Below are 14047 nucleotides of genomic sequence, written 5' to 3'. Positions count from 1 at the left end.
CAGCAATGACTCCTGGGGAGTCCCAATTCCCATCAAACCTGCAAGCTAGGTAGCCCAGCTCTTTCTGGCACCATTATCTGAACCTTGGCATTATGTCTCATTTGTCAAATGTCAACGCAATTGATACTTGTATTGATACTTGCCAGTATATAGATCCGGGATGGCGAACCTATGGCACGTGTGCCAGAGGTGGCACGCAGAACCCTCACTGTGGGCACGCGTGCCATTGCCAGCTGCTCTTTTGGCACGCATGCTGATCTTCACATGCGCCGGAACACCGAAGACAGGTGGCCGGTGTGTGCATGCACACTGGCCAGCTGGTCTTTGGGGTTCTGGGATTCCAGTACACGTGAAGATCAGCTGGCCGGCGCATGTGCCGGAAACTAGAAGACCAGGTGGCCGGCGTGCACATGCACACTGGCCAGCTGGTCTGTGACTTTCTGGCCCGTGCGTGTGCGCATTCGCACATGCACACATTCCAGTTTGGGCACTCGGTGCCGAAAAAGTTCGCCATCACTGATATAGACAAAAAGGAATAACACAAATATGGCCATAGTTATGAAGACATTCTCTATATGCACATGAAGGACTAGAGTTATATAAAACCCCTTCTCCAAATTAAGAAGTTCTTGCTCCTGTTATTAGCTATTAAAAGTTTTTAAGTATTAAATAACCAAGTTACAATTTTGGATTGCCCGAGAACTGTGATGAATATTAATTGTATTGGTTCAACCAAAGTAGTTTCAGAAATTGTAGCTTAAAATCAACTTATTTTAAACTCTAGTTACTATTCAGTAGAGATTGTTGGTTTGCATAATATGAGAAAATGTTCTAAGCTAAAAGTGGAAATGACCACACACTTCCCACCAACCGAAAAGGGTGGAGATTTCTCAGCATGAATATGCGCTGAAGCAGTCTTCCTTGAAGATCTCTGACTGTAATGTTAAGTTTAATGGACATAATTTGTTCAAAACTGCATTTGCAAGTTGTTCCTAGTAGCATGTTCCCCAAAGACCAATTCTGTGTTCTGGATGGAGAAGTAAGCAATTACAGAACTGATTTTTTTTTAAAAAACAAACAAATATTTCAGCATTATCCATTATTCTACGGCAAGGCTTCAGATGCAGAGCTAGTCTCTCACATATTGGTCAAGATACAGAGACAATGCCAGCAGGTTACTGATGCGTTTGTTCTTCTCTACTTATACTCCTTTTTTTTCCCAATTCCATTTTTGTTCTTTTAAAATGATTCCATCCGCAGAGAAAATCATGGCAACAGAATCTTTATGTCAAATAACTCTCCCTTCCAAAGTTAGATACAATCTTTATGAGATTAAAGCTACTGGGATAGCAAACCAATTCTCACTGTACCATCAGTAGTTATTAAGGAATGCAAGAGAGAATTGGTTAAAAACGCGAATTAAAAAGATATATATTGTATGATCAGGGGTTTGGGCTATTTATGCAAACAGTGCTGGGTTGCAAGAAAACTTAAAATGAATGCGTTACCAGTAAGAGCAGGTTTTCTTTCTGCATTCTCTTGATTCTGGGGTTCAATGTACCCAAAGAAACAACTTTAAAAAATTTTAATAACAAAGTACCCTCCACTCCAGAGTAACGTAAGTTAACAGTTCCTAACAGTGTGGAATCATTAATTTTTCATGTAAGAATAACGTATTTCTGTATGTCTGTAGCAAAAACTGAATTCCCAGCATATTTCCTATTTACTGAGATGTGAACTTTTTAAAGTAATCTGAGTTTTTATATTTTGGTGGTAAGAGACAGCAATCATCAAAACAAAGCCTTAAAGTATCCTAAAGATTGGGCTGGCTAATGGCAGATTACTTTCAGAAACTCAAAGGCTTACAGTACTTTCCAAGAGAAGGAAGATCACCTCATTAGCCTTCCACCGCAAAGAGCAGGGTCATTTGTCAAGTTCTGACAGGCGTTTTTTTTTCCTTTGCATTAATGGCAGATTAAATATAAATCAGAATTTATGCTAGCATCTGAAGATTAGCTGTTGAAATTAACCGATGCATGATTTGCCCTAGAGCACAATCCTGATTGAATCTTATACATATTCTACTAAGTAGCTCTGTATTTCATTTTTTTTAAACTAATAAAAATAGTATCCCAAAATGAGGTTATGGAAAATAGCTTTCCAGGACAAAAACAAATGCATCTCATTGGGTGCTTTTAATCTGCTAATCTAATTTTGTGTCAGGATTTTGAATTGGAATGTATGTATGTACGTATGTATGTATGTATGTATGTATGTGTGTATATATATATATATGTGTGTGTGTGTGTGTGTGTGTGTGTGTGTTGTATTTGTGCTGATAAATAAATAAAGGTGGTTAATAAATAAAGGTGTACAAATACAACACAAATATAAAAAGGCAACATTAAAAATAAAAATATGGTTTTCTGCCTGGATGGTTTTCTGTGATGAGCTGAAGGACAGAAAGAGGGAGTAGTGAGCTTCCTCCCATATTTGGGCATACCAGGGGTTGTAACACAAATACATACATATATATATATGTGAAAATTTAGAATTCCAACACTTATGGTTTATTTGGTTAGTATGTGCAGGCTTGCAGGCTTCAGGAGTTTCCATAGGGACACATTTTCAGGTTTAATCAGTGGAGAATGTACATAGACATTGGCCTCTTTGTCACTATCAAGGCCTACAGTTTCCTTGGATTGTTTACACGCCAAGATGTGTTCTTCACAACCCAAAACACAAACTAAATGTGGACATTAAACCAACAATTATCATGGCTGAAATTCTTTTTAATAATGGATAGCATTTTTATATTATTTATATTAAATGGATTTACTATAAGTAGGTATGGCAGCTCACAAAAAAACAGCATGAAAGGGATATCACAATTGTAAAAAACTTTGCAACAAGATTAGGCCCTTTCATTTTTCACTTTCATTTCTCACAGAGTACCAACTAACAGACTAAAATGGTAACAAAAACAAATAATGCACTTCCCTGTGTATTCGAAAAGCTGAAAGCAAAGATGCAAATGAGCCAGTTTTAAGTGTTTTTCAAAATTTTGCTGAGAATGTGCTTCTGGAATATGATGGCACATATTTCAGAATAATGTACCTAACATCATGCTCAATTAAATTAGAATTATTTATACATTTCCTTAATACTGCAATTGTGCGTGCTTCTTTTGAACACAGTAAGGCAAAAACCAAGCACATTGTGTGATTTAATAACACTGCTTGGAACCCTCTCTGTACAACTTTATTTAAGCAGTTCTCCAAAGTCTTTTTATCTCCCATCTTGTGTTTTCTTATAACCTGGTGATTAAAAAGAGGATCAAGAGACTTTCACAGAGTCCAGTGAAGGTAGCAAAAATTTATGGAGCTTCCTTCTATCAGTAGCATCAGACCCTACTTATGACACAAACATCTTCCTTCTCTCAAAGCAACAACTCATTTTTATAGTTGACAATTTCTTTCATGGGCTTTAGAAAATATTTCACTTCATTGGCCATCAATATTATGTAATGAAATTATTTTCTTGGTGATTTAAATCTCCGATACAATTTCCTTTCCATGCTGAAAAAGTTCCCTGAATTGTATCTATCTTTCCCCAAAAAACAAAACAAAACTTTCCTTTTGTGATCTGGCTTTATATTTTAGGAGCTTTAAAGGGAAATACATATCCCCATCCCTATTTACACAATCGTAAGTGATACACTGATTCATGGCAGAGAAAATTCTCTGTTTTTAATAAATGGGGAAATGGATTATTACAACATAAAATAAAGTGTCCTATTCCAAAACTTTTTCAGTCTTGCTCTTTCTACATATTGTATGTAATTTATTATTTTCTTAACAAGCACATGCACAAGCTACATGTTTTGGATAATAAATTTGTAACTGAAAAAATGCAAATATAGCTTCACCTTTATTTCCTAGCTCTTCTATTCTCTTTATTCAGTTTCCATTTTAAATTTTTAGAAAGGATTGGATGTCCTCTGAGAACATTTGGCCTTAAGTGTGTTCACACAGCCGTGAACCAAGTATCATTTTACTTCATTTAGCTGAGAAAAGGTGTTGGTCCTTACTTGAGACGACTCTTCTCGTAAGGTAGAGGTAGCATCCATACTGGGTTGACCTTCATCCACTCATTGCGAGGACTGAGCCTGACAGTTAAATTAAACCACGCCCCCTGTCACTAGGCAAAGGCCCACTTCCGACGAAGGATGTCAGACTCGATGCTTCATCGCCAACCGGAAATCAGTAAATCAATGTCCAGCATAACAGTTTAAAACAATTTATTTCAGTAAAAACGTCTAAAACCAACAACACTTGTTAGAGAAATCCGCAATGAGAGCACCCTTCCCCAACAGATGTCTATAACATAGAACCAGTTCGTTATGGGAGGGGCTGGATGCTACCTCCACCCTACGAGAAGAGGCGTCTCAGGTAAGGACCAACGCCTTTTCTCCATAGTGGTGGAGGTAGCATCCAGACTGGGACGCACCAAAGTAACCCCACTCTTTCTCGTCCCGGGTGGGTCATAACTGGTTCTGTGCAGTGCTTGTCCTGTGAACAGATTGTAGCACCCTGCGGCCAAAAACTGCATCTGCAGAGGCGAAGATGTCTAGCTTATAGTTTTTAATAAACGGAGAAGGGGTAGCCCAAGTCGCCGCCCTACAGATTTCAGCCAAAGATTCCTGGGCTGCCCAGGCCGCTGATGTAGCCGCACTCCTAGTTGAGTGTGCAGTCAGCCGACCTGGTACAGGTACGGATTGAAATTGGTAGGCCGTTGCAATACATGCCCACAGCCATTTGCCAATGGTGACCGAGGAGGCCTTCTTACCCATGGACGATGGCTGAAAGGACACAAACAATGATTGTACAGTGCGAAAAGGTCGAGTTCTGCGTATATAAATCTTAAGAGCCCTCCGCACGTCTAACGTGTGCCACTTACGTTCCATGGGATGGGAAGGATTAGGGCAAAAGTTGGGGAGCACAAGCTCCTGTGTGCGGTGAAAACATGAGCACACTTTGGGGATGAAGGAGGGGTCCAGCCGTAATACCACCCGATCCTGATGGAATACACACAGGTCCTCACTAACTGAAAGCGCCTGTAATTCAGAAATCCTTCTGGCAGAGGTGATAGCCACCAGGAAGGACACCTTCAGGGTTAAGAACCTAAGAGATACCTCCCGCAGTGGTTCAAAAGGAGCAGTGGTCAGAGCATCCAGGGCTTTAGGCAAGTCCCAGGAAGGATATCTGTGCACGGCCGGTGGCTTCAGATTGGACGCCCCCCTTAGAAATGTACGCACCATGGGCTGCTGGGACAGGGAAGTATAACCCCCACAGGTCAATACCGAGGAGATGGCCGCCAATTGGCGTTTGATGGTGTTAATGGCTAAGCCTTTATCCAAGCCGTCCTGGAGGAAGTCCAGGACGTTAGGTATAGTTGCCCCAAGTGGATCCAAGGTCTTACCTATACACCAGGTGGAGAAAGACCGCCAGGTGGACTCGTATATGCGGTCAGTAGATGGACGACATGCGTCCTGGATCGTTTGGATGACCCTGGAGGAGTAGTTTCCCCTCCTCAGGACACTCTGCTCAAACACCAGGCGGTCAACTGGAACCATTGGGGATCGGGATGTTCCAGAGCCCCCTGGTTGAGGGCTATCCTGTCCTGGGGAATCCTCCAGGGACTGTCCACCGACATAGCCCGCAGGTCTGCAAACCAATGTCTGCGTGGCCAGTGAGGGGCAACCAGAATCACCTCCGCTCTCTCCCCAAAGATCTTTTGAATGACACGGGGCAGAATGGGAAGAGGAGGGAAGGCATAGAGGAGACCTCGGGGCCACCTGCATCTCAGCGCATCCACTCCCTCTGATCGCTGGTCCGGGAATCGGGAATAGAACTCGGGAGCTGGGTGTTGAGGGAAGTGGCAAAGAGGTCGATCACGGGCATACCGAACATGTTCACAATGTCCCTGAAGATCGATGGGTACAGACGCCATTCTGCGTTGTCCACCACCTCCCGGCTGAGCCAGTCCGCTTGCGTGTTTGCCACCCCCGAAATATGCTCCGCTGACAAGGACAACAAATGCCTCTCTCCCAGGACCCCAACCGCATGGCCTCTTCCATGAGGAGTCGTGATTTGGTCCCCCCTGGCGGTTGATATGCGCCTTGGCAGCCATATTGTCTGTTAGCACCAAGACTTGTTTGCCCGCCACTAGGTCCTGGAATTGGCAGAGGGCCCATAGTTCCAGCCAGTTTATACTGTGGGTCAGATCCACCTGATCCCACTGACCCTGGGCCATATGTCGCTGGAGGTGTGCTCCCCAGCCAAACAGGCTGGCATCTTTGGTGAGAGTCAAGGACTCCTGGTCTTGGAACAGCCGCCCCTCGGCTATGGTCTGTGATGTCCACCAGAGGAGTGATTGGGAGACCTCCGCCGGGATGCGCACCTTGGCCCGGGAGCAGCTTAGAAGTCTCTTCTGAAATGGTAAGAGAAACCACTGTAGCTGCCGGGAATGCAATCGGGCCCAGGGAACTATTCCAATTGCTGAAACCATGGTGCCTAACAAGGTGGATAGGGTGGCTAAGGGGACCCTGCGTCCCCTGGTGACTTGGGAAGCTAGAGCCCTGAGGGAATCCTGCCGTTCCCGAGATAGAAACACCCTACCTTCAACCGTGTCAATTAGGGCACCGAGATGTACCAACCTGGCTCTAGCTTCCCTTAAGGGGCTCTTTGGCACGTTAATTGAGAATCCATGAGCCTGGAGGAATTGTATGGTGGTGGCAAGATCCCTTCGGGCCTGTTGAGGGGACGAGGATTGTATAAGTATGTCATCCAGGTACACCTGCAATGTGATGGGGACCTCCCGGAGGGCAGCCACGAGAACCGCAAGCACCTTGGTAAACACCCGAGGCGCTGAGGATAGCCCAAATGGAAGTGCTGTATACTCGAAGTGATGTCCCAGGTAAGAGAAACGTAAAAACTGTCTATGCTGGGGCAAAATGGGAATGTGGAGGTAGGACTCCGTCAAATCTATTGATGTCAAAAAATCCCCATGCCTAATGCTACCCAAAATGGTTTGCAAGGAATGCATTTTAAAGCGTTTATAAAGGATGAACTTATTTAATTTTTTTGAGATCAAGTATGGCCCTCCAGCCCCCCGAGGCCTTAAGAACAACAAAAAGTATGGAATAGAAACTTAGTCCGTGTTGGGCTGTATGGCCCTTATATCCAATAGATGCTGAATTGCCTCTTGCATGAGGCGCCTTCTGGTCGGATTGTTGGATAATGGGCAGACCCTGAAAAGTCTAAGGGGGTAGGAGATGAACTCTAGGGCAAGGCCCTCACGAACAGTAACTTTAACCCATTCATCAGATGTGGTTGTTCCCACTGGTTGGCAAAAAAAGGCCAGTCTACCCCCTATGGGGGGAGCAACCGATGGTAGACTAGGTTCGACGTTGGAACCGCCCCCCGCTGCCATGAAAGGGGTGCTTGGAGGATTTGCCCCGCTGGAAGCCGTCTGATTGGCCCCGCTGTCTAGGGAAATATCCCCCCTGCTGCTTGTATCCCTGTGCCCTGTAATCAGACCCCCGAAAGGACGAACCATAGTCCTGGTTTCGAAAAGAAGATCCCCCATCGTGGCCACGAAAGGAGGGTCGTCTTGGGCGTAGTAGGGAGGACCTTCCGTTTGTCCTTATTTTCAATAAGGAAAGGGTCCAATGCAGCCCCAAAAAGATGTTTGCCCTTGAACGGAGCTGAAGCCAATCGCCATTTGTGGCGCACGTCCGCCTGCCATTGGCAGAGCCATAGGAGTCTGCGGGAGGCAACAGAGGATTCCATGGCACAGGAGGCAAATCTGGCAGATGTGAGTGTCGCATCAGATGTAAATTGGACAGCTGCTACCAGTTTGGCAATATCCTGGTGAGCGCGTAGATCAGCAATCGGGATGTGTTGCTGTAAATCTTGAAGCCATAGGAGGCAGGATCGGGTAAAGAAGGAGGTGGTGGTTGATGCACGGACTGCCCAGGCTGTTGCCTGGTGGCCTCTCTGAAGAGTGAGATCCGCCTTCTTTTCCTCCGGCTTTAGGCCGTCTTCGGCACCCCCTGGCATGTTGGCCGAGGTGTAGAGTGCAATCACCGGAGCATCGACCTCTGGAATTGATAAGAGCTGGGCCATGTCATCGGCCACATTAAAAAATCTCTTGTCTGCTGCTGACGGAATTGGACCAGAAGTGGGGGCTTCCCACTGACGTTGAACAAAATCAACAAAGAATTTGGGAGTTGGAATGGTCTCTGTTGGAGTCTCCTGCTCGGAGAAGAGGATGTCAGCTGAGAGAGATGTGGGTCTTGGAGGCGCCAATGTTGGCTGGGGGCCAATTTTAGAGACCATTTTGGCCTTATACAACAGAGATGGGAACAGGCTTGGTGGGAAATGTCCAGAGAATGACTTTTGTACTGGTTCCCTGCCCTCATCCTCCGACATCTCAGCCTCCTTGATTTCTCTGTCTTCTGACTCAGAAGAATCAGCCTCTGACTCCTCACCTGGGGTGGCAGAGTTTGTCGCATGCAAAGGCATAGGTGGCGCCATTGGGCGATCAGGCAGAGGGGTTTGAGCGGTTTGTTTTAGGGATTGAGTATCCCTCTGTTGCAGCCCTGCTGCTATGCCCTGAGAGATCGCGTTAGTGATGATGTCTTGAAAATTTATAACGTCAAGCTGACTAGGCGGGATCACCCCTGAGAAATTAGGTAGTGCAATTGATGGGGATGCACCTGGAAAAATAGGTGGTGCAGTTGAAGTGGATGGTATGGCCTCCATCCTCTGGCAGACTGGTGGTGAAATTTGGGGTAAGGAGATTGCAGGAGGTGGCATCTCCTTAGTTGGGCCCCAAATGCCAGACACATCAATGGGGAATAAAGGGTTAAGGGAAGCCTCCCTACCCTGTCTGTCCCCTGGAGAGAACTGCAAGGCCCGCTGCATCTGTGCCAATTGTGCCTCTGAGGAAGGATCATTGGCTTCAGCCTTCTTTTTTTCTTTTCTGTTATCAGGGCTGGAGGCTGGCTTGCCAGGCTTTTGGGGCTTAAAAGTCTTGGTATGGGGCTTGACTGATTTTTTATGCCCCTTTACGGTGGTAGTGGCAGCGGAGCCAGAGGGAGCAGGATTGGGAGATGGAGAAGGGTCTCCCTGCGTAGCCACCATCAGGGGGCTCGTAGTCGCCTCAGGAGCAGAGCTGTCAACAACTACTGGCATGTTTGAAGCAGCGGTGGCCATTTTGGATTTGGGCAGAGAAACGGCACACAAATGTAAAGAAAATGGCGGTTCCCGCCTTTTTTAACTGCAGACGATCGATCTGCTGCAGCCTTCTTTCAAGAAGCCTCCCTGAGGAACGTGCTGCTGTTTTAAAAGTATTTTTTCTCTTTAACTGGCTTGAGCCCGGCTGACAGCTGAGGAGAACTGTTAGTGTCAGAAATTTATAGGTAACACAGCATCTCTGGCCAGTGCAGGCAATCAATTAGATAATTAATGGTCTTCTTCTCCTTTTTAAAGAAACACTCAAGCTGCCTTGGAAAGCCTTGTGCTCCCGAGGGGGCTTCAGCCGATCAGAAAGATCTCAAATAGCAATCAATGCACCAGTACTAACAACAATTAATCAATTTATCAGAGAAAGGTGATGATGCATCCGTCCTCTTTGTGGACTGAGTCGGAACTGGGCTTTTGCCTAGTGACAGGGGGCATGGTTTAATTTAACTGTCAGGCTCAGTCCTCGCAATGAGTGGATGAAGGTCAACCCAGTCTGGAGGCTACCTCCACCACTATGGAGAAATACTGTAATCAATCTAAGGATGCCCTCTATGTAGCTCTCATAGATTTGAGAGAAGCCTTTGACTCTATACCATGAGAAAAACTCTAAAGAAATTAGTTACTACAACACCATCTTCTTAAACTAATGATGTTATTGCATCATGGCATTACTATTCAAGTTAAGGGCAATATTGCTGATGACTTATTTAAATGTGTCTCTACTTGCAAGATGTTAAACAAGACTATATTCTTCCTCACTACTGTTCAATTTTTACTTTAACAATATTGTTAAGAGTCTGCTAAGCTAGAATTTCATCCATCCTGCCTTGCCCACCATCCCATGTCTATTCTCCTTGATGTTGAAGATGAAGTCCTACTCTTTAAACCAAGTAGACCCTCAAAGACGCCTTAAAGCTCTACTGCTTTACTGCTCCAGAGAATGCTTCAAAATAAATTTCTAAAACAAAAAGTATTAGTATTCTCTAGGAGACACTTTAAAGCTCTAATTGGATGATTAGCAGCAAACTTATCAAGCAGGTTAAATCTTTTAAGTATCTAGATGTCTGTTTTAAATCTTCTACTTGCAACTCTGTTCGCCCAAGAGAGCTACTAGCAAGAATCCAAAAAGCATCCTTTGCAATTACTAAATTTGCAGATCAATCTGGAAACAATGATCTCTCAGAAACTATTAAACTATTTAAAATTGAAGTTCCAGGCATGATGCTATATGGTGCTCAGATGTACCTATAAGGAGTCTTCCAGCTTAAAAGCAATGCAGTCTAATTTTTTAAAAAAATCTTATTGCAAGTCCCTCATTCAATTTCTTATGTTGCAATTTGACTGGAACTTGGCTACATTTCCCTTGGGCCCAATTTTCTTGTCCTAGGATATGGCTGAAGGAAGCCTAAGAAGGAAATTACTTGGTCCATCTCATCATGCTAGGTAGGTTCTCTGCCACCCTAAGGAGGTATATTAGTGACAACACAATTGTCTTTCTTCTCTGGCCTATCCCTAGATATTTCTTCAAAGTTCTATATGGTCCTCATAGGAGACTATTACAATAGCCTGATTGGGCATTATCTATTAGAGCAAAAACTGGCAGATGTATAAGTCTTCCACATGAAAGCCATAATTGTTTTCAGACATGGAGGTAGAATCTGTTTCACATTTTATAGTAAAATGTCCACTGTATACCTAATGATAATAAAACTGAATATTTCCTGGTCACATTGCCATTGTGATCAAAAGCCCATGAACCTTCTTTTTATGACCCGTCTTCAGAAATCTGTAAGAAAGGTTCAAAATTTCTATCAATAGCTACAACTCTTAGAAACCGGCTGGTTCCTTCATCATGTTATTAATTATTGGGTATTGATTGTCTCAGGATTTTCTTGCAATTTTTAAAATTCTTTTATAATATGATTTGTGCTACTGTTCTTTTTCCTTGTGTTTGCTCTTGGACTATAAACAAACTTGGAATGCTGAAATTTTAGAAATCAAGTAAGGTCCTAAAGAGGGGACCATGCCTTGGGCTCAACATCCATATAGACATGAAGCCCCACCATCTCTGTTGCTTTTTTTCTTGTATTTTAGGTGATGCTTTGATATGAATGAATGAATGAATGAATGAATGAATGAATGAATGAATGAATGAATGAATGAATGAATGAATGAATGAATAAGTGAATGAATGAGTGAATGAGTGAGTCAGGAATATTACTGAAATGAATAGGCAAACTCCTCTGTATTTACCTGAGAGTCTACTAACAGCCAGACAGTGTCATGGTTGAAATTACTTCTCTTTAAAACAGAGTGAAATCCCACTCCCTTCCCTTTCTAGATAGAAGAAGTTTTGTTTATTTTAAGATACTCCAGGATAATCTCCAGCAAAGGAAAGAAGCAAGAGTCAAGGCAAAGAAGAGAAATAGGAAGCTAACATTCTCTTCCAACTTTTAATAAAAGTTGGAATTTGCTGGAAGAGTTATTAGCAAGTCTAACAGCATGATAGCTGGTGGGCCAACAGTGACAACAATTTCAAGTCTACAACGTGTCTTCAGCTGTGGAACAAAACTTGTATGCTGTAACCTTCAGTGCAGAAATCAGCTTTTTGCCAGTTGAAAATGAGGCAAAAAGCTATTTGCTAGACCAGAGCTAGAGGAAAAGATTTAGTGCAGTCAGGAGAAGTCTGCATTAGCTTTGAATATTAAAAGACAGCATCAATCTAACATTTGGGCAGAAAAAAAGAAGGCAAGTAAGCCATCAATCACTTACTTCAGTAAATGTTGTGCGACAGAACAGTGAGCTGAGAGACGACCGTCATACATCTCAGTGGAAGCCCATTGCATTATGGCTTGGTGCATTCGGTACTGCACAGTGAGCATCTTCACAACACGGTCCCCACATTTCTGAATCAGCCGTTCCATTAAGCTAAGAGAAAGACCTTGTGCGGCAGCCCTGCACCAAGGGAGTAATAAAAACAAAGTGAAAAAGAAAAAGGCATTCAAGGACTGTAACAAAGGCCACACTGGTTGCTTTACTTCCATCACTGCCTGTCATATTTAGAGGAGTTGCTTTAAGGGATGCTTGTAATGTGTAACTGAATATCTGATTCACATTCTGATTTATATGCAGGAGTTTCCAAATATTCACTTGCATTTCTCTTCTTCCCTAAATGCATAAGGGAGACAACTGCATAATTTACCAAAGGCTATGGCAATGGAATCTAAGCACATCAAATGTTACACAATAGGGCAGACTTCTAGATAGAACAGCAACTGCAATCTTGGCAATATATAAACCTTGTCAACATAAAACCTAATAAATGATGGGAAAGTGCTATGTATTTATTTGTTTATTTATTTAATTTATATTGCGGCCTATTCACTCAAGGCAGCTTACAGAATATAAAACATTATTTAAAACCATAAAACTAATAAAAAAGGATCAAATAAATTAATAGAATAGAATAAAATCACCTCCCACCCCCACCCCAGTGACAGCAGATCACACAAGCCATTTAATGGGTTCCATCCCTCTTTGGGCTCCCCGGGCCCACTGGCAGAACCAGATCTTCAGTGCCTTCTGGAAGAGTATTACAGTGGGGGCCACTCTAATCTCTGGGGGAAAGATGTTCCAGAGAGAGGGAGCCACGGAGAAGGCCCTTCTTCTGGGTCCCATCAGGTGTATCTCCCTAGGAGATGGAACCTGCCTCATTCCCTGCTCTAATGGGTCGGGAAGATGTGACCGGCAAGAGATGGTCCCTCAGATAACCTGGTCCCAAGCCATGAAGGGCTTTAAAGGTGACAACCAGCACCTTGAATTACACTCGGAAGCAAATTAGCTGCCAATGCAGCTCCCAGAGGAAAGGTGATACATATGCACACTGGGATCCGCATAAAACTATGCGGGCCGCTGCATTTTGCACCAACTGGAGCTTCCGGATGCTCTTCAAGGGCAATCCCATGTAGAGCATGTTGTAATAATTAAGACAGGAAGTGACTAGGGCATGAGTGACTATGAGTAGGGATTGTTGGCCCAGGAAAGGTCATAACTGACGCACAACCCGCAGTTGCGCAAAGTAAAGTTTCATTTCTAAAGTTCTGGTCCAAGAGGCATCTGTATGGAGAAAATGTCAGTCAGCTGTTAGTGGTAAAGAACAACAGATACAGTGCTCACAAAAAATGGGAAAAAATGTATTGGATGATTTGACTCATCAGTCTCATGCATATATTAAATTGGAAGAGGGAAGGAAATAGAGCATTGGGCCCTAAGACATCTCAAAGAGCATTGGTGTTCAGGAGCATTGGACTCAACCATTCTCCCTAAACCAACAGTGGCTACGACCAGGAGAGAAAAGAGAACTACTATAATACCATGTCTCATATTCTACAATCAGACCAGAAGAATATCATGTTACTGGTAAATAATACTGCAATTTTCCGAGATCATGAAGAACCAGAATGGGCTGTCTGTCCTACTCTGCCTTTGCCTCTCTCAAGTGTGATCATTACAATCTTCAAGAAGGTTTTCTTCCAGGCCCTCTGCAAGTACAATCCAACCACCATGAAATCAGCTGGTTATTTTTAAGCACAGCAAACCCTTTTTAGTACCGCTAAGGTTTTCAGTCCAAAAAATGCTAAGGAAGAGTCTATAATCAGGCTAGAAAAATGATGCAGAGAGAAAGGATGTGAAAGAGAAAGGAAAATTGCTGATGCCTATGCCATTCCAATATGTTC

At 43.5% G+C, this 14047-nt stretch overlaps 1 protein-coding gene across 1 annotated transcript in view; it reads right to left on the bottom strand.

Moving 5' to 3' along the window:
- The window catches only part of IGHMBP2 (immunoglobulin mu DNA binding protein 2), a 79624-nt gene that overhangs the window by 17952 nt on the left and 47625 nt on the right, over window positions 1-14047 (bottom strand). Inside the window, exon 9 of the mRNA XM_081938847.1 lies at window positions 12084-12266. Coding sequence (XP_081794973.1) covers window positions 12084-12266 — 183 coding nt within the window. The remainder of the gene's footprint in view (window positions 1-12083; window positions 12267-14047) is intronic.

This window comes from Natrix helvetica (genome assembly GCF_964273705.1).
Source record: "Natrix helvetica genome assembly, chromosome: 1".
Lineage (NCBI taxonomy): Eukaryota > Metazoa > Chordata > Lepidosauria > Squamata > Natricidae > Natrix > Natrix helvetica.
Note: the sequence above shows the minus strand (reverse complement) of the source record. Positions and strands in the feature narration are given on the sequence as shown.